This window comes from Erpetoichthys calabaricus, chromosome 1 (genome assembly GCF_900747795.2).
Source record: "Erpetoichthys calabaricus chromosome 1, fErpCal1.3, whole genome shotgun sequence".
Classification (NCBI taxonomy): domain Eukaryota; kingdom Metazoa; phylum Chordata; class Cladistia; order Polypteriformes; family Polypteridae; genus Erpetoichthys; species Erpetoichthys calabaricus.
This window is the reverse complement of record NC_041394.2, coordinates 192110083-192135109: the sequence shown is the minus strand read 5'-3', so window position 1 is coordinate 192135109 and position 25027 is coordinate 192110083. Positions and strand designations below refer to the sequence as shown.

Below are 25027 nucleotides of genomic sequence, written 5' to 3'. Positions count from 1 at the left end.
GGCAATGGTGCCTCGGACTCCCGCAGAGCTTCATGGGAGATGGAGTTGGACACAGCCCTGTTGGGATCTGGAGGCGCCGCCAGGGGGTGCTGCAGCTGTTAATGAGCCCGTGTGGGCGGTTCTTCCGCCACACCCGGAAGTGCTGCTGAAAGTGGGACAACAAGCACCAGAAGCACTTCTGGGTGCCTTATATAAGGGGTCAGTGGACACTACTCGGTGAGCCAGAGTCGGGCGGAGGGAGACAAAGCTTGCCGAGGAGGAAAAGAAGTAAAGTATTGTGTGCTCTGCTTGTGCTATTTGGACTTTGTTGTGCCTGTGGGAAATGGGGAATGCGTTTCCCACGAGGTGAAGAAAATAAAAATAAACTTTTATAGCTGTGCCTCCTGCATCTGTCTGTGTCAGGTTGAGTGGCTACTACGCCATCTAGAGTTGTCACAATAAATTATATATATTGTCATGCATACGCCTCAGTGGATCATCCTCTGGGCTCTTCTAAGGAGTGTACTTCCACCATGAGTCGAGAGAGGGCACTGTTACTAAATTTATCCTCCGCTTTTACCACCAGAGTCTCAAGAAGATGCCCAGTGAGGGTAAATAACTCATTACGAGAAAGCACCACAGGATGGAGTTCCTTTCCAGCATGGTGCTGACATGCTTTATCAGTCGAGAAAGGTTCCTCACGTTAGGACCTTGATTTTCATTTGTTTAGTGCCATCAAGCGCATGTTTTGTTTGGACTATTGTTTCAATTAAACAGGGACGACCATGTTTGTGCCCCAACATTTTAACCTGCACCCCCTTCCAACGAAAGTGTCAGTGGGATACCTTCAGGGCACTATCACTAACAGTTTAATCTCTTTTCCCCTCCATGGCAGAGAGAAGATGTCCCTTGAGGGCAACTAACTTTGCCCCTTCCGGCCTGAGAGCAATAAGAATCTGACACCCCCTAATGTCACCATCTCATTTGGTACCGGACTTCATTGAGGATGGAGTTCAGATGCTGTGATCTGCTTATTAAAGCCGTTTTAGATAGGGCCAAAAGGGTTATTTATGTTAACTTTTGCACCCTCGATCACTTATTTTGTTTGCTGTATGCCCCTGCATTTAAAAAGGGATGACCTAGCTGGCACCCCAACACTTTATACAGCCACCCTGTGCTCATTCCAACCATCCACAGTATGTGTGTATGTGTATATATTGACCTTTTGTAATATTTTAATTTCCCAATGGGGCCAAATAAAGTATCTATCAATCTATCGATCGACTAAAAGTTCATAATTATTTTTTAAAGTGTTTTATGTTTGGGAATCAGAGCCTATTCAGGCAGAACATGGTGAAAGGCAGGAAACAGTTCTAGATAAGGTTTCAGTCCATCACAGGGTTCAACCACACAAAGTAAAAAAATACTTTATAAAAAATTAATGGAATTATGTAGAGTAAAATACTTAGGATAATCTTCATTACTTGTAGCAAATATATATTTTGGAATTTTAACAGTGTCATGCCATTAGGTGGAATAAAATCCAATTTTTGTGCTGATTAACGCTACAAAATACTGTACTGTGTTAACAATGCTATTAGTGTGCTTGCCTGGAGTTTATGCCCGAGGTGCTGTAGGTTGACATGAGCTGATACTAGATGGCTACAAGGTTAAGGGTCTTCTGGCACATTGAAAAGGGGCTTCAGCAAAACTTGAACACATGGCACATCTATGGCAACACTTCAGAACTTAAAGTCAATATAATCAAAACAAGAATAATGCTATTTTAGGAAACAAATACAAAACAAAAATCATCAGAAAATGCACAAGCTCACCTTACCATCAGCAGCACCGAGCACACATCTTACTCTATACACCTTGACCAGCTAATAAATCTTTCAAGGCCTCATATCCCTGCTGTCAAAAGCCTGGCTGTCAAAGTCATCTTAATGTAAGCAGAACGTGCCCCTGTGAGCTCCTCCATAAAACAGTGGATTAAACTCTGAAACAGCATCAAGTATGTTCTGCTCCTGTTTGACAGAAAGATCTGAGGCCAGTTGCTATGCTCACACTTGGGAGATTGGTCAAACAAAAGCCCTGTTTAACACATGCAAATAGCACAGTATGTGTCTGTTCACATGCAAATTTCATGAAAATTACAAATACAGGGAGCTGGCAAATAATTTGTGACTAGGTTAGGACTGCTTGTCAGAGGCTGCAATTATAGCTAAAACATTTTATTCGATATATATAAGGAAATGAAGTGATCTCAAAATTTAGATCATTATACAGCCAGATATTTTTGTTATGGACACTCCAACAGGAATGAGTAATCTTGTGGCACTTTACACAAATGAGTCACACAAGCTATTAAAAAAGTAAACACACAAATGAGAGATAAACAAAGTATACAAAGTAAACCAAGGTGTAATAAACTCAGCTGTCACTCTGGGCTTTCTCGTGCTAGTGTGACATGTAAGATAGTTAACCCACTTTCCCATTTCTCGAGTATCACCAAGGCACTCCTTTTTTTTCCAAATTCCTGTCTATCTACATCTCTCTTGTTTTTGAACCTGGTGTCCTCTTGCTACTGAGCTTTCATGCCAACTCTTTTTCAATATGCACACTGACAAGAGGCAGCTTTCATTGCCAACAGGGATCAGAATATCATTTGCCGTGAGGAAAGGCTCTTCTTTGGTTACCATTATACCAGGCTAGGGCTCACTGGCACATTGAGTGCTACAGCATGTTACTCTATAAGGGCTATCTTTTCAAGCAGTTGCCACACTGCCTGATTTTAAAGGACAAAAATAACTCTTCCAGTCAAAAATTACATGTTGTCACCTCACTGGCTGGAGGATTACAACCAGCCTCATACCTATTGGAACTTTTAAAAAGTAGCACTACCCAGCTTCTCCAACTTGAGAACATACAGTGGGTTCTTCTATCAGTCGAGTGATATTGACATTCCATTGCATTTTTGTCTATCAGCTGAGAGGTCCATACTGCTCTGCTCACTAATACCCAAGGCGAAATCTCTTCTGAATCCTGCCTAGGACCATTCTCTTTTGTTAAGGTGCTTGCAATTATGTTATGTCTAGAGCATACCAGGGAATCTGGTATACCTGCATGACCTACTGCCCCATCAATTTTTCTGTTACCACACTGCTGTGTAGAAATAAAACATATGTTGGGTGTTGTCTCTCTCTAGTGCAAATATTAGGCTCCATGCTTTGCGTCAGTTTAAGCGTTGGTACATCCTAGCCATCTGGGTAACCCTCCGCAACACAAATAAATACATACTGAATATAATTAGACAACTTTAAACATAAGATGTCTATGAGGGACCATTCCATTCTTTAGGCTCATTTGATTAAGCTTCTAGTTGCTAGCAGTTGTAAAATACTAAAACAACATTCCAAAAAATATTGCAAAAATATGTTGAGGTATGTAACGTAAAGAAGACTTTCCGTAAAGCCGATGCCACATTATGCAGGTTCTAGTCATGGGATATGTCAGATTAGCCAACTTCAGTCGCTGATCTTGTTGCTAGACCATGTCAATTTAAATAACAGGTAATGTCACATTTAGTGATTGTGTGCTGACCATCTAGCATAGTCGTTCTTGCCCCTTTATTCTGATAGCCAGTAATGTGCTCTATGAATATTTAATAAGTGCAGCAATTTCAGCAGCAATCTCTGTCCTTTTTTCATCCTTCCATTCTGTTTTAGTATGTAATGCATGAGACATCAGAAAGATAAGTCTCTTTTCTGTTTTTGAGGCCCAAAGCCCCCTTGCTGCCTGTCTTAGCAACTGCTGTATGAAGGGGTTAACAGGTAGGGTGAGTTCAGTTGCAGTTTTGGCCCTTTGTTCTTCTTTCCATTCTGTTTTAGTACGTAAAGCATGAGACAACAGAAAAGACAAGCCTCTCTTCTGCTTGCGAAGATCAAAACATGCACATTCTTTATTCCTTGTTGCCACCTGCTGTGTATTGTATTTCCAGATAAGCATTCATTTGTTGTTAGCTTTCATTCATACATAGTGCGCCCCTCCAATTAAAGACAAAAGCAGACCTGTTTGATTTTGAGACTAGATGGAGTGAATGTCTGGGTATGTTACATTACGCAATTGGCTTCACAGGAGCACTCTGTCGACTGCCCCTGAATCGCTAAGATTATGTAAATGAAGGCTATGACTGAACATTGCATGAAAGGTCATCTAATGTAACGTAGGCTTAAGAAAATATTTGAAATTTAGTATTTTGTAGAAAAAAGAATTATGCCAAAAAAAATTCCTGTGAAAGTCTTTATAATATTAACTTGTATAATCAAGTTTTGCTCAACTGTGAATGTGGTATATGTACAAGTTCCATTTTGGACAAGATACATTGACAATCTTTGTAGGTTTATTTACCAGGCTAATAACTACCTGAATCCTTTGTATTTCTATTTTTCTTTGTATTAATTTTAAACTAAATGGTTTTATCTGTTGTGTGATTATTATATGTTTGATTAAGTAACATGCGAATAAAATATTTTTGTTTTCGAAAAATAAAATATATAAAAAAAAGTAAAATACCTTCAATTTTCTTTGTTCATCCATTTCTAAAATACACCTTGAGTACATGGCAGGAAAAGGATGCCAGTCCTTTACAGACCACAAGCAGGCGCATACCTACACTCACTGATACTGGCCTAATTAAGAATCCACCTTAATAAATGGTTAAATGTCTGCGTGTCTAGTACTACAAATGTTTGTGATGCACTGTCTGTTGGAATGGCAAATGCAATACATTTTATTACTACAAATGTTAATGAGGTGCCGTCTGTTGGAATGACAGAGCCATAGCTAACTGACGGACATGCAGATACACAGATAGGTGTCACTGAGATCTCTTCTTTGAACCGACATTCACCATAATGAGCATCTGGCTCTGCTGAGCTTTTTATACATGACCTGAAGGATGGAATGCTTAAGCACCTAAATTATATGTGGTCGTTTTTTCCGCATTTATTTTATTTTAATTTATTTTATTTTTATTAACCACCCACTGACATATTAACGTTTTTGCAAATGCTGTTCCATCACTGCAGTAAACCTCTCCTACCTGAAATGTTGTAGGCTACGTTAATATTCATTTTTGCCATCAAGACGCCGCGACATAATGAAGACAAAAACCAGCAGAGGGCCACCGCACCACAGCAGAGACGTGAGTCGAGTGGCGAAGTCGAGGCGGCCGAATGAACGCCGGCAGGGGGCGCTGCGTCAAATGCGACTAGGTCTGCCAGCACTGTTTACGGAAGTGTGAGTGACGTGTCAAGCCTGTTTCGGGAATTATGGGATCGCTAAGGCACATCTAAATGATTGGGTGCCCGACGAAGTCCGAACTGAAATTTAGCAGTATTGAAATCTTCATGCAGGGCAGGAGGGCAGCTGTTGATTACAATGGTTGCGAGCTGCCGCTGAGTGGGTGCAGCGTGCTGTCCCGCTGATTGGCAAGGGGCACAGACAGGGAGAGTGGCAGCGCTGAATGGACGCTGCGTAGCGCTCGCTGCCTTTTCTCCGTAATTCTTTTTTTCCTTTTTGGGTGCAATTTCTATTGTAGTAACTGAGGCGATTAACTCACGACCTTTCTTTATTTTTGTTTAATTGTTCCTGTCAACGGAAACATTTTTCACAATTTTCAGAGGGGAGACTTACGAGTAATCGAAGAGGTAGAAATGTCGACCAGCAGCCCCGAAGCTGTGAAGAAATTACTTGAGAATATGCAGACCGATCTGCGATCTCTATCCATGGAGTGCAAGAAGAAATTTCCTCCTGTCAAAGAGGTAAGCAGGCCGACGTGTTGGTTATTTGATAATTTGGAATTTTTCAGGCTGTTACTGACAGAAGACAAGGGGGTCCTAGTGGGCTCTCATGAACAAAATAGAGAAGTGTGCTTGGATAGACCGGCGCCGACCGTGCGAGTGTGCGCGGGCCGAGTTGGCGCAGATGTTGGGGGGAAGGAAGGGTATGAAGAGTAAATCCGCTGTTTAAGCATCCAAACAAGTTGCAGACTGAGATTTCCCGATGTCCAACGAATCTGGACTGAGCGGTTTTGTTTCCAAAGAAGCGCGGTTGTAACGCTTAAAAACATTGTTTTCTCGGATCACTGTGTTTGTCTGATCGTTTCGTCTAGTTTACGCGAAGCTCCTAGTAGGATAGCCTTTCTTCTGTCAGGCTGCCCGTGTCCACGAAATTTTAAAAAGTTAATTGAGGGCGAGAGGACTTTGAAGCGTATGCCACGTATGTAAATTTTCGGAGCAGGTAAGAGGCTCTGCCCTCCTGTCCATCAGTTAGTTGCCCGCGCTGTTTTACGTTTTTGGTTCCAAGCATGGCACAGCTCCGAAGCGCTACCCGACTAAAGCGTACTGCCACATCGCAACCGTCTTTATTTAAATGGCTAAATGTTTTAGCCCACACCAGTTTTCCTTCAGAATGTAATTTTTTAGGTATTGATAAGATATCGTTATCCCCCAGCATCCATGTTCATCGTGATTTAATGGCGATCACTTCACACAACGATTGTCATTTTAAAAAATTTGTTGGTGCAAACGTCAGCACCTCAGTTTTGGCAGCTGGTGGAAAATTACACTGAGTGCTTACCGGTATAGGACTTTCCCTATTATTTTTGCAGATGGAGATTTGCTGTGCACGTCAGGGTGTGTATCACCACAAAGAATTTTTGCAAAAGCTTAAAAAAAAAGTGCAGCCTTTCAAGTACAATCCACAATTTGAACAGGATTTTTTTCGCCGATCAAAGTTTATGTCGGTTATGGTCCTGGGACCCTGCTGTGCCTTGCAATCTTGGACAGAAAAAAAAAACCAAGGCCAGTTCTATAATGAGCAAATCCCAGCTGCCTCCAGCTGACTGTAAGGCCTTATGTCCCAATGCCCCTGTAGTGCTGGAACTTTAGATTTGGCAGGCTGTCTCGGAGTGCTGAGCATGGCCCTCAGTGGGCTCTGTCTAGCTGTGCTGTTTTCTCACTTTGACAGCCAGGCCTGTGCCACAGTTTCTTCAGTTAATGCTAAGACTTTCTTTGTGGGAGTTTAAGGCAAACCTGCTCATGACTTTAAATGTTGCATTTCTGTCAGGATTTCTAGTAGCGCCTAGTATACAGTAACACAATTTTATATTTCATTTTTACAGTAAGCACTTTGAGCATGAGAAAGGCACTACAGAAATAAAATATACTTTTATCATTATATACGTAGTTTGCTTTTTACAGAGGGCTTAGTCCTGAAAATGACAGTGTTGAATTTGATTCTATAATTCCAACACTTTTACTGAACTGTTTAGAATTAAATAAATGACATTAAGCCTACTTTTAACAGTTATTTGAGCACTTAGATTAATTTGATTGCCCAGGCACCCTTTTATTTGCAGACCCTTATAAAACTTGGAATTATCATTTTCACTCTGTGGTGTCTGTTAAAATTACTTATGAGTTGCATTGTGTATGGTTTCCAAATACTGTACTTTTCTGGATATATTATATTTTTCTAATTTTTTACGCAGACACGTCTACCCAAGTAAACTTATATTATTCAGATACTTTTACCACTATTTTAATGTGCATTTTAGTAGATATGTCAGAATGTAAGTTTTAAGTGTTATTATTCAAATGCACAATGCATTTGAATATTAAATATAGTTGTTTAGAATGGCTGGTTCTTGCCTTATGGCCATTGCCATGAAGACAGGTTTCAGTTCCTCACAAACGTACATTTGATTATGCAGACTTACAAATGTTTTGTTATTTAAAAGTAAAGTGACCTAATTAATGGGTAATATATTTAGAGAATATGTGCATCTTTTGTATATTCTTTTAATTGCTAAATTTAGCTGGCACAACGTGTTTGTTGTTCATCCATTTTCCTTTCTAGTGTCTCAAAAATGAAACCTGTCCAGGCAGCATTGAGTAAAGCAGGAAACAACATCAAATAGGATGTTTGGCCACTTTAGCATTCAGTCCACACACCCAGCTCACACTTGTCGATCTTGTTCAGTTTATGGGAGGAAACTGAAATAAAGAGAGTTGAAAATACTGGGAGAGCGTGCAGATTGCAAGCAGCTAAAGACTGAACTGGAAACTAAAAGGCTGCAGTACTAACCTCTGCCGTTTGCTACCTTTTCAGCATTCATATTTTCTGTGAAGTTCATATTTTGTGCTGACAAAGTCAGACACATTTTTTTGTTATATCTGTTTCATGGATCACGTCATTTTATTTGTGGTCATAATTGCTGAACGTGTTAGTCTAACTGATGTTTTGTAAATGGCCCAGTATTAGTAATTATGGTCATCTTACAATCTGTGACTTCTTCTTGCTTTGCATCCTTCGCTGTGTTGATAGGACTAGATTCTCTGTGACCCTACTGTCAAAAAGGTTACTATGAATAAATAATATAGATGAGTAATATAATACATTATAAACATTTTAATGTAGATAAATAGTATTCACATGTTGAACTGAAGTTGCCTGTGCCATCTCACAGTACAGCAGTTTGATAATTCTAATGAGTAATTGTACTAAATTAAAAAAAAAATTAGAAGGGGATCAGTGAAAAGAATTTACTGTATGGCCTATTGGCTATCACAGTGGTCATAATAAGATAAGCTTAACAAGGTCATCACATGCATGCTATTCTCGTGTCTTGCTCCTATCCACAAAGCAAAGAATAAATAAATAATAATGGAGGTTAACCTTTCCTTTTGATTGACATGAAAATACATATGTTTAATTCAGTTAGAAATACCTAGTGTTGTGTATACAAAACCCGTCACTGCCAAAAAGAGATCCTGCTCTGCTGGGCCCTTGAGCAAGGCCCTTAACCTGTAATTGCTCCAGGGGCGCTGTACAATGGCTGACCCTGCGCTCTGACCCCAAGGGGTATGCGAAAACTACCAAATTCCTAATACAAGAAATTGTATAAGGCGAAATAAAGAACAAAAAAAAAAAAAAAATTTAGTTGGCCAGTGCCTTTATCTAAAATGACTTTACACATCACATGCACATATTCAGTGTTTGCCATATTTTGCAGTTGAAGTGCTGGCAGATAAAGTGAGTCAACGAGTGAATGGAGCAGTGATTTGGTGCTTTACATTCACATCTCAAGCAACAGTGCTGACACTCATCCTTTTTTTTAAATTTATAATTGCTTAGTTTTTCCATTTCTCTCTTTTGATGTCATTCTTATGGGGTGTTCCACATTTCATTCTGTGAGTGTGTTCACTATTTTCGGCCATTTAGCCGTGTGTATTTGAATACTGTACTTACTGTACATTGATGGGTTCCAAAGAAGTTCGAGTTACCACCATATGTTAATTGAGCCTTAAGTTCAGTTACATTAGCTATCGCACATTGCAAAGTCTACTGCGGATGATAACACAGCATTTATTGATTTATTGAGTGAGATGAAAGACGAGTTACTGACTTTTCATCCTTAATGCTCTTATAGTAATGATCAATCATCACAGACTCTGAAGATTCAAAACTGGTAACGTTCATTTCACACCCCTTGACCATCCTCCAACCCTTAAAATAATATTTTAGGTGACAAAGAGATGTCGTTAATGCTGTGATTAGTAAAGTGTTAGTAATAGTTTAATATTTTCTATTGTAGTGTAGGCTTATTTTTCCTAGGCTTAAGTGTTCATTATGAAATTTATAATTAAGAACACATTTATTCATCAAATTGAAGTTCAAATCTGTAAAATTACTTTTTGAACTATAGTACATTTCTGTTTGTACATAAAATATGAATTATATTACCGGTATTATACATAATTAATTTCTCATTCCCATTCTGAATTAATCGCTCTTGAGAAAAAGCATGGATTCTTCAAGTTGATTCATACTGTAATTAAAGTATCACTCGGAGCTTCATTTATACTTATTGCAGCTTTTAAAGATGAATGGATGGCCTTTTGGAATGATAGGCGTTCAGGGATTAAAAAAAGGCTGTGTCCAGCTCTACTTAGCAGTTATCACAGTCATCTTAACAATAACATATAGAGATTTTTTTATTTGTTTTACCTCATTTGATCACAAATTAATGGGGTGGTTTAAATATTGAACACATATAAGATTGTTAACTGGTGCTGGTGCTGTCAGGCAGGCATGTTATTGGCCGTCATAAAAAGGGGTGATCACGACCATGTCAAATATCAACGCATAGTTGGTAACTGTGACGTGAGCAATGGTTTTCGGTTACATAGATTGACTTGATCTGGCGATGAGACCATTGAGTGCAGTTGGCAAATCTGACATACCACATGACTGGAAGTCACTTATTGTAACATCAGCTTTAGAAATTAGAAAAAAAACTAAAGCAGGCAATTCCTAGTAAATTGCTGCAACAAAGAGGATTTGAAAGTCCATGAACAAAGCCTAAAAAACTATTTCTTTCCTTCAGTTGCAATAGTCTGTTGTTTGCTTTTCTTGTCTTTTCATGTGTTCCCCAGATTATGTCTGGAGTGTCCATAACTTCAGATAGATCTTATGAAATCAAAGTTTAAATAAAAATATAAAGGTTTACAATACAAACGTGATCATATGGAGCAGTGTCTCTGAACCACCAACTTTGGGTTATGGGCTGCCAGCACTGGGTCCTGAGTTGCTATGATAGTAGTAGGTTGTGAGTGGGTCGCCACTCTGATGATAGTGCTTGAACCCCCGACTCGCCCTGGCAATCACGCTCAATTCACCAAGAGGGATACACTGTGACAATCATGCTCAGTTCACTTAGGGAGACAACCCTCCTTCTGTTTTGACAATTGTGCTCAGTTCACCCGTTGGGTCTTGAAGACACTTACATGGGACAGAGTGGGTCATGACAACAGAAAGGTTGAGAAACACTGACATTGAGCTTTAATCATTGATTTTTTTTTGTTTTTTGCAGTTGATGTTTTTGCTATTTTTTTTTTTATTTTCTAAAGTACCTGGTATGTATAGGGCGGCACGGTGGCGAAGTGGGTAGCGCTGCTGCCTCGCAGTTGGGAGACCTAGGGACCTGGGTTCGCTTCCCGGGTCCTCCCTGTGTGGAGTTTGCATGTTCTCCCCGTGTCTGCGTGGGTTTCCTCCGGGCGCTCTGGTTTCCTCCCACAGTCCAAAGACATGCAGGTTAGGTGGATTGGCGATTCTAAATTGGCCCTAGTGTGTGCTTGGTGTATGGGTGTGTTTGTGTGTGTCCTGCGGTGGGTTGGCACCCTGCCCAGGATTGGTTCCTGCCTTGTGCCCTGTGTTGGCTGGGATTGGCTCCAGCAGTACCCCGTGACCCTGTGTTCGGATTCAGCGGGTTGGAAAATGGATGGATGGACCTGGTATGTACATATCTTTACAATTTCTTTCTATGACATTGTGAGGTCAAGTCTCATTTGCTTTAACAGTTTGCCCTTTTCTGTATTTACATACAGTACTGATACAGCAACTTTCTCTTAGAATGCATTCCATGAGAAACATGAAAGAATGTTTTTATTTTGCTGCTCAAGTAGACTGTATGGTGAAGCCACACTATACTGTGTATTTTAAGTGCCTATACCTATTTTATAAACTGAAAACTATAATTCTTATTGTGCTTATAATCAATATCTGTGCAGGGCAGGCTGGATGATTTCAGATCTTGACAGTATGTACAACATTTTACCTCTTTTTTTTTTTTTTATTTAATTCTATCAATGAAAGGATTGAACTTTACTGAAGTCGTTTTAAAAAAATTCTGGTTTAGTTAAACTGATGCATAATACCTTCATTTAGTAGCAGCCTGTTAAACCAGGTTGCTATTTCTCACAACTGCTGTAAGTTTATGTGTGATAAGATTCTTTGAACCTGCCTTTTTCATAGTGGAGGACACATTTAATCACATCCACAATTATGGGTGGCCAATCTTCTCATGTAATAGTTACATCCTTAAATATGGGATATTCTTTCTAAATGGAATGGACATTTCAGTTGAATATCAAAATTAATTCAGGGTATGATTTATGACTTAGAATTAAAATCCTGATGTTAGCTTGGATAGGCTGTAGCTGACCTGCAACCTAATCTTGGGTAAGCGAGTTCAGAAAATGGATGGAAGGATGGATTCAATTTAGACCAATTTGTATAGTGCACCTTCCGGTTACTAACTATGAGCTCTTTATGAAAATACAAGTAAAATTTGTTTTAGGGTTTTGCACTTGTCTTTTTTAGCACATGAAGTGAATGCTTAATTGGAAATGAGTAAAAAAACTGACTTGGCTAGTTTAAGGCTTTTTGGTGTTAACCCTCTTGAGGAGCTTCTTGGATGTATTTTCTGTTAGTTAATGGTGTGTCTTTAGTCATTTCTTTGTATATTGTGCTTATCAGTAAAGTGAGTTTTACATCAAAACAAAGAGGTTTGTGTTCATTGAGAAAGTCACTCTGCACTCTGCTAATTAGTTATTGGATAGTGAGCCAGTTTAAGAGTTGATCATGCATGCCCACTCCATGATGCAATCTCCACTCTGTTTCACGGATGAAGTAGTATGCTTTGGATTGTCTGCAGTTCATTAATTTCTTTATACTTTTGCACCTAGAAATCACTTTAGTTGTGGTCAAAAAGAAATAAAACAGGAATGTAAAAAGGTTGGGGTGCTAGCCGGTAAGCTCTGTTTAATTAAAGGAACGAATTAAAGGTAAAATAAATGGTATGTTCGGGTGCAAAACACATCGACATTCAACTGATCAAACACAAAGGTGATGGATCAGTCCTTCAACATGCTGGATGGTGCAGCAGCAGTTGTTACTCGGTTCCAGTAAAGCTTTTTCCAGACTAGCACCTCCATATTTCAGACATTCCACTTTTACTTGGTCTCCTCCCAGGGCTTTGCTGTTCTCCTTGAGCTTTGTTAAGCATGATTTTTCCCATGTTTCCACTGGCAATTCAGGCATGGGCTGTAACAGGTCAAAATCATATGTCATTAGGGGTTTTGGTTTATTGAGCATCTCTTTGAAGTGTTCTACCTACTGGCTGTCTTGGTCTTCCATCATGAGCAGAATTTTACCTGTTCTTGATAGGGCCACCATACTTTGTTCCCGTTCCTAGTAAATCTTGCACAGTGCAATATGTCTTGCTGTCCTTTGTTGCAGCCACTTAATGAGCTTCTGCACCTTTCTTATCCAGCCATTCTGTTTGGTCAGCTCGACAGCTAAGCCTTATCCAGTGGTCCAATTTGCTGTACTTTCTTTCAGCTTCTAATCTTTCATCCTTTGTGCTTGCTTGGTCTTGTTTTGCTCTGCCATCCACTCATCCGTGAGTTTCCACGAATAATCTTTTACCCATCATTCTTTGGGTCTCCCTGTTTGATGACTTATGACTTTCTCAGTGCTCTATATGACTGTGTCTCTGAACTGTTCCCTTCTCTCATTGATGTATATATTCACGTTAGTGGGGTTTTGCAGAAGCACAAACAGGTTTTGCACCTCCATTTAATATTGCTCTGCCACTACCTTGTTTTGTAACTTTTCCACATCAAGAGGACAGATGTTCGCTCTTCTTGCTGTTCTTCTTGAGTCGAAGTTGTAGGCTTGCTCTCAGAAGGTAATAGTCAGACCCATTGTCTGCAACTCTTTGCAATCTCCCATCTCACAGCAATGACCTCCACTGTTTGTTGACGCAGACATAGCTCTTGTTAATCTTGTTAATCATGACATTTTGCTGGTGATTAACAAGACTTCTTGTTTATGGTCTTATGGCAGAAGTAGCTGTTACTGATGCATATGTTGTTTGTACTACATAGAAGCAATAGTCTTATGGCTTTTTCAGTGGGCTTCATTGGCTATCTGTGTGGTTCCATCACATTTTCCAGTCTACTTCAGTCGCCACAAATCTGTGCATTCACATCGCCGATTAGCAGTTCGTGGTTTACGAGATTCATTAGGTCATCTTGTAGAAGGTCATAGAATGTGCCCTTTTCAGCATCATTGGTTTTTTCAATTGGCACATATACTTGGATATTCGTCACTTTCAAATGCTTGGTTTGAAATCTTCCAGTGGTAATGCGCTCACTTATGTACTTCCAACCAAGGATTGTATTCATCACTTCTTTGCCTGACTCCACAAAATTGTTGCTTTTTGTTTCGTTGGTTTGAAATCTTCCAGTGGTAATGCGGTCACTTATGTACTTCCAACCAAGGATTGTATTCATCACTTCTTTGCCTGATTCCACAAAATTGTTGCTTTTTGTTTCTGCCATGCAAAATTTTCTACTGAAATTCACTGATGCCCAAGATGTCTAGTTGATAATTCTCCATTTTGTATAAAATGCACTAAATTGCCACAGGTATAAAGTCTGTACATTCCAAGCGCATATGGGTGTGGGTGTTGTGGAGCTGAAGACATTTAAATGTATCAGGCACCGGACACCCAGTTGAGTTTCCTTTAGCACTGTTAATGAATGGTTGTTGCTTCTTCACAATTTTTATCTTGAATTTGTTTATTTCTGCTTTAGTTCTTTTTAGCTAAGACCAAATCAAGACTTTTCTATGTTTGCTTAAGATGGTAGGTTTAGATCTTGTAATGTAGTCTTTATAATTCTGTTGTGTATTTCTTGTATGAATTACAGATTGTGATACCTATAGCCCCTGCAACTGTGATAATTTGCTGTCATCCAGTTTGGTTACTTTCTATGGATAAGCAAGCCTTTGCTGTGCACACCAATGAATTCATTCTTTTTGCAGAATGCCAAATTCTTCATTTTCAGTGCTGTGGATCAGATTTTAATTCTTCTTTTCTTTGAACTTTGAAATTGTTTGATTTTCTATTATGGGCATTGGTTTTGTATTTGTGTTGTTGATTTAAGCAAAGGGAAAGGGAAGAGCAAAGACTATATTAAACATTGTACATTCACAGCTCTTTATTGTACAAATCAATGATAAAGCATTCACCTAACCAATATAGATCACTCAACAGGCAATTCTCCTTGTAATTACATTGACCTGGAATGAGGGGAAAAAAGCGGAAAGTGTAGTAGTATTCTCATATTAATTTGTATATGTTTCTGTGTGTTCTTGTTGTGTATGTACAGTATATACTGTATGAATACCAAAATTCTCCCAAAAAATAGTTGACATTCTAAACTTTTGCTGCATATATATTTTTCATCTCAAATCCTCAACTGCTTTAATATGCACATTTTAGTATATGATGAAAAAAATGAAATACTCATTTAAATGCCCCTATATTGAAGTTATGCATTTACGTTCTTGCTTATCATGGCAGCATGTTGCTTGTTGGTCAAACATTCAAGTAATAATTTCACTGTGACAATATTAATAGTACAACACTAATAATATTTATGGAGGGTACCATAAACATATGAATTCCATAATAATCACTAAACAGTAAAGTCTGTTACACATTTCTAGTCTAAACAATATTAATCTAAACCATTCTTTTTGTACATACTTTTTATAGTTGTGAAGGTAATGGTCAGAGTTTTGCCATGCAGTCCATTTTTTGCTAATAATCTTTTTAATGGATTATATTTGTAATATCTGATTTTTATATGATGTAGTTACAGTAGATTTAGAAAGTATTCAGTCCCTTTCTGTACACTTTGCTTGTATATTTAATTTGAAATGGAGAAATTTGCCATTTTTGGCCATCCACTTACACTCAATTGCCCATAATGACAACGTGAAAACATGTTTTTAGAAAAGTTCCCATATTTATTTAAAAATTAAAAAATTCTGTCATTCATATAAGTATTCACACCTGTAATTTAGAACTTTGTAGAAACTTCTTTGGCAGTAATTACAGCTTTAAATCTTCTTAGGCAAGTCTCTATAAGCTTTGATCAGCTTGATTTGGTCAGTTTACAACATTCTTATAGGCAGACATTTTTAAGCTCCGTTAGATCTGATGGAAAGTGCCTGTAAAATGCCATCATCAGGTCTCTCCACAGATATTCAATGTGGTTTAATGTCTGGGCTGTGGCAGGACCACTCAAGGACAGTCAGAGGCTTATCCTGAAGTCACTCCAGTGTAGTCTTGGCTGAAAGGTGAACCATTACCTCAGACTGTGGTAATGTGCACTCTTGAGCAAGTTCTCCCTGTCCCAGCTCCAGACAGCACCTCCAATGCATCATGCTGCCACCACCACGCTTCACCATAGGGATGGCATTAGGCAGGTGATAAGCAGTGCCTGGTCATCAACAGATATAGTGCTTGACGTTCTGCCCAAATAGTTCAATATTTGTCTGCTCAGACAAGAGATTTTTATTTAAAATAAATAAATAATTTTAAATTAAAATACCTGTGAGATGTTTCTGATTGATGGAATGTTGCTGAGATGCTTGTCCTTCCAACATGTTCTCCCATCTCAACTGAGAATGTTGGCAACTCTGTTAGAGTCACCATTGGGTTATTGATCACCTCCCTGATCAAGGCCCATCTTGCCCAGTTTCAATGGATGGCCAACTCTAAGAAGAATTATGGTGGTTCCAAACTTCTTCCATTGAATAACTACTAAGGCCATTGTGCTCCTGGTTGCAGTCAAGGTTTTAGAAATGGATTTATAACTTTGCCTCAATCTTTGTCTGCATCACTGTTTTATCTTGGAGGATTTCATAGGGTTCCTTGGATTTCAAGGCTTGGTTTCTTCCTTGTCATGCAGTGTGAATTTTGGGACCTTATATATACAGTTGTGTGCCTTTGTAAATGATGTCCGATCAGTTCAGCTTGCCACAGGTAAACTCTAATCAGTTTGCAGACACATCTCAAGGATATTTAAACCAAACAGGATGCACTTGACCACAGTTTGGAGTGCCACAGCAAAGTGTTTACATACTATACTTATTCAATATAAATGAGATAGTTCAGTTTTTGATTTTGAAGAAATTTGCAAGCCTTTCTGAAAACACTTTGTCATTATGGGCTATTGAGTGTATATTGATACGCAAAAGTTGTAAATGTATCCAGTTAAAATTAAATCTACAAACACAGTAGCATTTGCAGAAAGTGAAAGGGCCTCAGTACTTTCTGAATCCACCATATCAATATCATCAGTTTTAGGTTTAGGTTAATTTTTAGGAAAAATAGTTTTGGCTAGCATTAAAATTTTTGTGTGCCTTTTCCGAGCAATCAGCTTCCTGTTGTTTCAGATATTCCACATCTACTGCTCCCATATGATTATTTTTTTTGTTCACCAGAACAGAAAGTAATACACACCCTGACATAATTTCTCATCCATATGGTTGTTTTGCACTCCAATTCTGTTTTCAACTGCTCACCCTGACATAACTTCTCATCCATATGGTTGTTTTGCACTCCAATTCTGTTTTCAACTGCTCAATCGTGTCTGAGCATGTTTCATTTTTGTTCACAAGAGCTCTTTATGGAGGTGCTTTATATGTGTTTGGGATGTTGTAAGCATATGACTGGACGTATCGATTATATCACACCAGTAATGTAAGATTTTTTTTTCATGGACTTTTGTTTGCTGTTGTCCAGTGTTGATCACCAGAGATCCTATTATATCAGAAACTTTATTATCTCTGTTTTTGCATTAAAACATGAGGTTACAAATTTTTCTTCCCCATCACTGCAAACTATATGAGGTGAATAATGTATTAAAAAATGATTTTTGGGTGGAGTAGTCCTTTACTTCAAAGTAACTTGGACATGATTACATTTAGGCAGGTGCTTTTCTCTGCTTGCCTCCCTCTCTCCCCTTAGCCTCTGAAAAGAATGGCGTATAGGAATTCTGTTACATTAATTCTTCTCATGTATTTAGTAGTCTGTATAAGTGTTGTTAAGGTAAATAATTTAAATTTTAAACATTTTATTGTTTCTTTTGTTACAAAAATGCACAGTACTGGTGGCAACCACTTTTTTATTGTCACTTTTTGTTTTAGGAATTGGCCAAAAAAGGCGCTGTTGCCCAGATCAATGTCAAATAATATTACCGTTTTTTTTTTTGTTTTTTTTTTAAATTAAATTACTGACCATTTTCAGAAACACTGATTTGCCATTAATTAGACAGATAATAGGTTAATTACTATTATGTAGCTTTTACTTTTACTATCAAAAATGTATTTAAATGGACTATTGATAGAGAAAGTAGCAGTCTTAATAAAAGAAAAGTTTTCTGTCTTAAAATTTATATCTGAAAATATGCTGCTGTTTTTCTTCCCAGTTATGGCAAAATATATATATATACACTTGTGCTGTGACAAACAGAACTCACCATGCAAGCGGCCACGATGCTGCCACTGCATAAAGTTGTACTTTTTCAAGAGAACATTGCAGAGCACACTAACCAGTCTCTTGAACCATGGTCAGCCTCACAAGCAAAGAAAAAAAAAGTACAACTATTGCCTTTTTCTTATTTTGCGCTACCAACTTAGTTTAATTGCATTCAGTCCTTTTTAAGCTGTTTCATTAAAAGTTTATGTTCTTGCTTATGAAAGCTTATGTGTGATATTGCTGCCTTAGGCTTTATGTCTCGTTTCGCAAAGCTTTCATTTAATTGATGAATGTAGCGTGCAGTGAAAATAATGCTGAAAGACAGCGACAGAGTAAGATGCCCGGCTTGCTGTGGGCATGACGGTAGGCAGGGCAGTCTAATATATTATGCACATCTAAGCAAGTAATATCCATCTAATGCTCCCTTAATTACTAACTCTTGCAGAGTTCTGTGATTATCCTGGTACAACCTTGACTAAGCTAAATGCTGTCTTGACTGTATAGATGATGCACCATCAAATGCTTCCAGTAAATATTTTTTTGACTTTACCTTTGAGTTACTGGGTCACCTGCTTATCTTTCTGCCTCAGTTCTCTATGGAAGTGGTTTACTGGCCGCGCACTTGGTGATGTACCACCAAGTGCTGCATATTGCATATTATCACACAATGACCATCAGCTCATTCATTTACTTCAGAAGACTAAAAAAACAATGTTTTTTAATTTTAAGAATGTAGTAGAAGAGGGATATTTATTGCAAGCATAAAAAAGAGAAAACTAACATGTTTGCAAGTCAAGTAGTCATTCCCTATATTTATTGAAGGGAGCTGATTTCAAACAGCGCATTGTAGCAGAAGCGCCTTTGATAAAATATATTATTTCATTATTATTATGTGCTCACTAGCCTCTCATTTGGAAAAGTTTCTAGTTTGTTTTTATTTGCATATACCAGTAACAGACTACTTGTATTTTGGATCCACATGGTCTTTGTTCAAATTTACTTATAAAATTATATTTAAACTTATTTCAAAAGAGCCAGGAGCAGTTGTTGAAGATTGTAGGAAATTGAATTTTGTAACTTTTTGTTTTTTTTATGCTTAGGCTTTTGTTGTGACCTCTAGATACCCACAATTCAGATATTAATCAGAGCTGTGTTTGACAGATAAGAAGTCATATAGAGGACATGTTAGCGTTCAGTGTCTGCCCATCAGATCCTGCAATACGGTTTTCAGCATCATGCATGTTAAGCAAGCAGAGAAAGACGCATGCGATTTTTCTCTAAATCATTATTTTACATTATTTATTTCCCTTGTTTGATTAATTTGTCTGCTACACTGTGCACATGTACCTTGTAAGGTACTGTTGGTGCATTTTGATGATTCTGCACCATTATGACTGGAAACAGACTTTTTTCCAGATATAAACTGAATTTAATTAATAGAAATATGCTATTAAGGACTAATTAAATTATAACAGGTTAGTTTTGAACATTTTAAGAAATTACATGTGGCAAAAGCAGAGGCAATTTCAGTGTGAACATTCTGGTGGGTCCACAGAGGAAACTTTAATTTTGCAGTGATAGCATATAGAGATTATACTTAACCGAACTATATTTGATAGGATAGGGGATAAAACTCTGTGTTCTTACATTACCAATGTTTTAGGTCACCAGAATCTAGGACAATAAAATTTCCGACAAATAACAAAATCAAAAATCACAAACAGTGAAGATCTTTCGCTATATCTTAATGCAACAGTCAAAGCACAGCTTTAAAGGATATCTCAACATCCACCATTTAAGAATGAAGCTAGCATCAGCAGAAGGACACCAATACTTGTGTGGTAAATGAAGCATTGTCCATACTTAACAGTCAAAAAACTCATCAATCTATGAAGAGTATAACCATAAACCTATGAGATATTTGCTGAACAGCTAAAGGATGATAAACCATTGAAGTTATGTTTCTATACATACATGTTCTTTTATGTATTAGAACTGTTTTCAAACAGGACATCATACACAAGCACAGTTTCAATGTAGTGTTTGTCTTCTCTTGGCTTGTTTTTCACAATGTAGAAGAAGCACAAATATGGTTTCTTTTGCTGTGTTTTCAAATTTAGGTCCTTCAGTTGTTAACGGTGATCCTTACCAATAGAACAGGCGAATGAAAACGTAAAGGTGCTCCACAGGCACATTGTGCTCTAAGCATTCCTTGTACAAGATCTGCAGTTTTTTTTTTTTTTTTGTTCCTCACATTATTATAGCAACCTTCAGCAGAGAAAATCAAACTGAGGTTAGCTCAGCACTGCATTACATTGTTGCCTTGTCCTGGAAAAACTTGAAGTGTAAACATGTAAACAAAAAAGTTTCCCCCCATGAGTATGCCTAGAACACTTCAGTGTCAATAGGGCCAGACCTGCTATCTGGAAACAGGTCTTTTTGTTGGAAAAATTGTATTAGGAAGACTAATATGTTGAAATACTCGGAGAAGCTTATTACTTAGTTTATGCAAAAGCACAGATGTAACTTTAAGAAGTAATATATTAACCCTTTGCGGTCGTTAGGCCAGAAAACTGGCCTTAGTAAAAAGTGCGCTATAGGTCGTCAGGCCACCGCCTGGTCGAGAAAAGTGGCCTGTGTTATTCCTACGTGCTTGAAAAAAATAACTGCTGTAATTATTGGCGTTTTTTCAATAATTAATTACGACTAATGTAGCGTGACGTTGAAAATTAAATACGACTGCAAAGGGTTAAAGCAATAACTTTTATAACTTGAAAATGGCCAATGATGAGTAGATTGCAGAAATCAAAGTTGCAAAGTGTAGAAGCCTCTCCTAGAAACAAGTCAGAGACCATGGATGGAGGGGATGTTTCTAGAATGACGGTGGTGCTATTGGAAGATAGAACTTATTCTGCTCATATAGTCTGCAGTATAAGTGTTCAAATATTAGGTACTGTTACGCGCTTCTTTTTTTCTGAACTGCATTTTTCCACATTGATGCTAGGATAACTCAGTTCATAGGCACACACTATCTTAAGAAATGGTCTACAACAGAAAGTAACACTTTTATATTTCAATTTGTCATTGTCTTTCTGTTTGCATTGCCATTTTCTCTTTTATTTGACTATGTTGAATGTTGTTGTACTTACGGCTTCACTTTATTTCATTTACACCCAGCATTGTCATAGTTCCTTTTGAAATTACAGACAGTTTGAGTTTTCCATGACTCAGTAGTTTTGGGAGATTTCTGTTTTGCTTGCTTTTTTTAAAGAGAGAAAAAAAAAAAATCAAAAACATCTGTTGTTTTTCATGGCAGAGCGGGTGCATAATTAGACACAGACACTACAAAATTGGACTGAGGCTGTAACTCATGTTAGAAAACATATTGTATAGCAATTACTGTGTAAAGCGGAGTGGCTCATATTTTCAAGCGTGTTTTTTTTTTTTTTGGTCTACGTATGTGTTTTTTTTTTTTTTGGTCTACGTAGTTTTATGAAATCCTTCGTCACATAACTTCCATGGACTTTTGACAATAATGCAATGTCAACAACAGAAAAAGACAATTAATACAACAATATCATATACATCGAATGCAAAATGTATACAAAAAATAATCTTTCCTTTGTTAACAGTAGCGGCTGTTGAGTTGCCTTATGACTTCATGATAAAAACTCTCACCGAATCTACTGGTGTGAATGTTAATGGTCCTCAGTTATCTGCAGAATGGAGAACAGTGACTATGTGTTATGGCTGAGGTCTTTATTAGGGGTTTTTGACTTTCAAAGACTCCTTTTGATAAATATTCCTAGAGCAGAAAGGGAGTTGTATACCAGTAATATCTGAAATAACTGAAACAAATAGTAATTCTTTATACTGATGATGTGGTGCTTTACAGTATATGTCAGATCATTACCCATTGCTGTATTTAATCAGTTGGATGAAGTTCTTAAGATCTCTGGGTTCATATTGTTCTCAGTTATTTCTCTTTCAATCTTGACTCAGCTGGATTCTTATTTTACTGTTTGTCTTAGAACAGTTCAAACACCATGTGTTACAGTGATGAGAAAACCTTCAAACTTTCTTTTCAAATTTAATTTCTGTGGTATGATAGCATTTATCATCACAATGCTAACAGTCCTCTCACTCTAGCTGGAAAAATTATTATATGCGATAAATATCCTCCCAAAGCTCCTGTATCTTTTTCAGAGCATCCCAATATGTAAAAAAAATCCTTTTTTAAAAGTTAGGCTCAGTTTTAACTTTGTTTATTTGGAACTCTAATCAGCCATATACTAAAAAGACAGCTCTTCAAAGATCTAAAGAAGAAGGAGGCATTCTGCTTCTGACTTTCAGCTGTATTGCTGGAACCCTAAACATACATAAGGCTGAGATTTTTCAAGCGAGTCCATGACACCACACCTGCTTAGTTAGACATGTATAGGATATCTTGTGCAAACCTCTTTCTGCACACTTTGCTCTAAGCTCCTGTTAGTACTAATCACCATCAATTTACTAGTCATCCATTACTTTACCATTTGCTCAAGATATGGTATCAAAGTAGGACACAAGGTTAAGATACTTTTATCAGCCACCTCCATGTATTTTATTTCCATGTTTCTGCAGCTTGTAGAGTATTTAATTTATGGAAATCATTAGGAATCTTGACCTTTTATACAGAAGATTTCCGTATAGATAATATGCATGGCTTCTTTAAATTACTATATATTATTTTCTGCTCAAAAAATTAAGGGAACACTTAAATCACTTATTGGATAACAATGAACTAAATACTTAAGTGGAAAATCTTTACTAAGTAATACTTTACTGAGTAATACTGTATAAATTGTTGAGAACTAAATGGTATAATAGTGATCAGTGGAAATCAAAATTACCAACCCTTTGAGGACTGGACTCAACGTTACACAAAAAATCAAAGTCAAAAATTAAAATCACAGGCTGATTCAACTTGCGTGAATTTTTCACGGCAACTCATAATGTGTCTCAGTGGTGTGCATGGCCCCAATGTGCTTGCATGCATCCCCAATAATGTCTGAGCAGGCTCCTGATGAGATGGGGGATCCCCTCCCAGACCTGGATCATGGCATCAGTAAGTTATATATACAGTCTATACCTCTTCGTGGCAGCATTGGATGCACCAATGCATAATGTTCCATGGGTTCTCAATTTAATTCTGGTCTGGGACAAGGTGCAGGGCTCAGAAATATAGAATTGATAGAAAAATAAAAAACTAAGCATTTAAATTTATTCACAGTCGTGCATGTTTTGTCATATAGAGAGTGCAAAAAATATTTTGTATATTATTTTACAAGGTGTAAATTGCCAGTGTAAAGGGAGTTTCTTCTCACTTTTGAAAGAAAATGAAAGTAAAGTTAGAATTTCATTAAAAAAAGTTTGAAAATTAAGTATGTTGGTTTTCTGGCGTAAAGCTGTAGTTTTATGTCTTAAGACTGTAAACTCATCTCTGATATTAAAAAAAATTCAATGTATTTTCCTGTTATGTAGCAGTTGGATTAAGCTGTGAATGTGCTATTCTTAAACTTAAAATATGTAAAAATGAGTACTATAAAAACATAAGAGTTTAAAATGTCTTTCTTAAATACAAATGGTATTGTTTTTAATTAATTTTCAGTGGTGCCATTTTTTTTTGTTAACACATTTTGGGAGTGAACAGATGTGATTATAAATAACTAAACAGAGCCATTTTCATGTACTTGTACACTTTAAATTTAAAGCCCCACTCCAAATTTCAAACATTTTATTGTGAAGTATCATAAAAATATTTTATTACACAATCAAAATTACAGTATGGGTTTGCTGCAAAGTTCTACAGTCTAATATGTGTAGGATATTGCGTAGGATAATTCGAAGAAATATAAATAGTACAGCAGTTGCCTTAGAATGGTACAGAGGAAGGAAAAAATAATTGGTGGCACATTGTATAAGACAGTCTTTATGCCAGGGTTAAGGTTGTGCCAGATCCTCATGTATGACTCTAAGTAAATAAATAGGAAAATAAAACAAAAAATACTGAACTTATTACAATTGTGATATTTGGAACATTTTTCATAAAGTGTGAAAATGCTAAATACTGGACATTTTAAATTTGGTTGTTTTAAAAAAGAGACTAAGACACAAAGTTAGCACTGAGTTGTATTGGCAAAAAACACTGCCCATCCACAATTATTGGCATACCTGGTAAAGATGCATAAAAAAGGTTGTAGAACCTTTGGTTTTTGTTGGGATCATGCATTGATACAAAGCATTGCCACACCCACCAGGTGAATTACTTTAATCTTGCACTGAAAAAAATGAGAGAAACCCAAGCTTTAGTTGAAGTAAATTTATTAAGAGAAAAAATAATCCTTTATCAATAATAATTTTTTTACATTATTTATAGTTCTATGAACAAAGTGTGACTGAACCAGTTTTTCCATTTTTAAGTTAATCAGAGTCTGCGGTGGGTTGGCACCCTGCCCAGGTTTGGTTCCTGCCTTGTGCCCTGTGTTGGCTGGGATTGGCTCCAGCAGACCCCCGTGACCCTGTGTTCGGATTCAGCGGGTTGGAGGATGGATGGAAGTTAATCAGAGTGTATAGAAACTTTCAAGCAGTAAACCAGGACTTCCTGTTTCACTGGGGTGTAAATATGAGGTAGCACAGAGGCCAAAATTACCCTCGTTTTTTTTTTTTTTTTTTTTGTTTTGACAGTGCTGACATTTGCCCTGCTAGAAAACTGAAATAACTGGTCTTCTAATTATATAAACAGGATCCATACAAGCTAAT

General features: G+C 37.4%; 1 protein-coding gene across 2 annotated transcripts in view; it reads left to right on the top strand.

Moving 5' to 3' along the window:
• Positions 1–5295: 5295 nt before the first annotated feature.
• The window catches only part of mon2 (MON2 homolog, regulator of endosome-to-Golgi trafficking), a 172080-nt gene continuing 152348 nt past the window's right edge, over positions 5296–25027 (top strand). For both annotated transcript variants that reach the window (XM_028810523.2, XM_028810510.2), the window contains exon 1: positions 5296–5807. In XM_028810523.2, coding sequence (XP_028666356.1) covers positions 5700–5807 — 108 coding nt within the window. In that variant the 5' untranslated portion in view covers positions 5296–5699. The remainder of the gene's footprint in view (positions 5808–25027) is intronic.